The sequence below is a fragment of the Pteropus alecto genome, unplaced genomic scaffold, assembly GCF_000325575.1.
Source record: "Pteropus alecto unplaced genomic scaffold, ASM32557v1 scaffold40, whole genome shotgun sequence".
Taxonomy (NCBI): domain Eukaryota; kingdom Metazoa; phylum Chordata; class Mammalia; order Chiroptera; family Pteropodidae; genus Pteropus; species Pteropus alecto.
The window spans coordinates 17813960-17815729 of NW_006431919.1; the positions used below are offsets into that span (position 1 = coordinate 17813960).

The following is a 1770-nucleotide window of genomic DNA, read 5'->3' on the forward strand; positions in this document are numbered from 1 at the left end:
AGTGAAATAATCCCCCAAACTTTAGATTGTGCTTCGTAGTTGCCAGGCCCGATTCACCTGCGTGCCCAGCATCCGGCACAGGGCCTGTCCCGGACGTAGGTGCTCAGAAATATGCAAGGGACAATGGCTTGAAGAAGTGATCATGTAGCTACACTCATTACGCATTGACTGTCTGCCAGGTAATTTTATGGTTCTCTCCTTTAATCCTTCCAGGAACCGTCCAAGGTAGATGATATCATTCCTAATTAGTATGTGAGTTCATGGAGGCCCAGAGAAGCAGAGAAACTCCTCAAAGACCACACAGCCAGTGAAGGGCAAGGCTAGGGCTTGACCTCCATCTTCCAAAACAACAGCTCTTGAGGATGTTCCAACAACAGAGCCCCCAGAAGCCATAGGGCCCTCAGTAGGGCACCAGGATCATTTGATACAGTGACGTCTGTCCTGGGAACCAGGAGAAAGTATTATAGCAGGAAACAAGGCCATATTGTGAGCACGCGTGATAAAGTCACAGTCATGGTCATGCAATCCATTAAAAAAAAAGAGCGAACTGTCCAGACTTGTGGTTTGCAGATTTCCCTGCCCATATCTGATTACCTTTTACTCATCTGTTTGGGTACCTGCTAGGCTTTGCCATAGGCAAAAGGCAGCAGGTGCCTGGGTGCAGGGAGAGAGGAGGGGCCGGTAAAAAGAATTGAGAGGAGACAAACTTAAAACAGAAGATTTTCCCTGGCAAGACTGCTTGAGCTGGGAAAAGACCAGCTTTGCAGCTGGACGGACACAGCCACCTCTGCAGCCTCTATTCTCGCCTACTCCCTCTCCGTCGGTGTGTCTCTCTTCCCTGGACCGTGAGCCTCAGGAAGGCAGGGCCGAGGCTTCATGTCACCTCTGGTCTCCAGACCTGGGACAGCACAGGCGGGCGATAATAAACAGGTCTTAAACACCGAGCTAACGCGTGACGGGAGGTATACCCTGGTCCACCCCCTAGATGATTCCCGTTATCTGAGGAACAGAACAAACCCAAAGGAACGGCTCGGTTATTCAGTTAGTCTGGAAATATGCGAAGCATTCCAGTTTAGATCCTTCCAGATGTCTGAGCAGGGCTAGAGCTTCCAGAAAGCTGTGTACCAGAGACAGATGCTCCGGCTGGGTCCGAACACGCATTTCTCAGTTGGAACGGGAGCTTTTCTGAGGCAGATTCTGAGGTGTTTAAGGAATACGAGAATGGAGCAGGCTCCCTTTTACCCACCTCTCCCTTTATAGCCGTACATCTTCTTCGTAAACTTTGCTGATGGGGACCTTTGACTTCAGGGCCTTTGATATATGTAAAATTTAACAGAATCGAGAAAACAAAACATAAAGAAGCCATCCGCGCATGGGACGGGGACCGAGGGGAGCCTTCGGGTCAGGCCAAAGTAGGGCGGTCTAACAAGAACCCCAGACCCGGATTCTTGTCACCGTCACCTGCTTGGTGGCTGTGTGACCTTGGACAAGTCCATCCCTCTCTGAGCCTCTGTTTCCCCATCTGTGGAATGGGGTCGCCTCATTTCCCCGAGCACTTGCAAGGACTGAATGAGAAGGCAGAGAAAAGTGCCATCTCAAGTCTGACACATAGTAGGTGCTCAACCAAGTTGGGTGTTTTTCGGGGGTGGGGGGAGGTGGCATTTTGCAGCTGCAGCCGATGGAAAATGGGTGGGAACAAGACTCCACTCCCACCCCACCCCCCCCCAAACCCTGCCCTAGATGGAGGATGGGAGTGGCCGGTGGTGTGAC

General features: G+C 51.4%; 1 protein-coding gene across 3 annotated transcripts in view; it reads left to right on the plus strand.

Annotated features, from left to right (window-relative positions):
* Positions 1-1770, plus strand: part of ERGIC1 (endoplasmic reticulum-golgi intermediate compartment 1) — an 82541-nt gene that overhangs the window by 77099 nt on the left and 3672 nt on the right. Inside the window, exon 10 of one of the 3 annotated variants that reach the window (XM_015585322.1) lies at positions 214-552. The exons of the other annotated variants lie outside the window; for them this stretch is intronic. Coding sequence (XP_015440808.1) covers positions 214-249 — 36 coding nt within the window. The 3' untranslated portion in view covers positions 250-552. Of the gene's footprint in view, positions 1-213; positions 553-1770 lie in introns of those variants that run through there. 3 annotated transcript variants of the gene reach the window in all.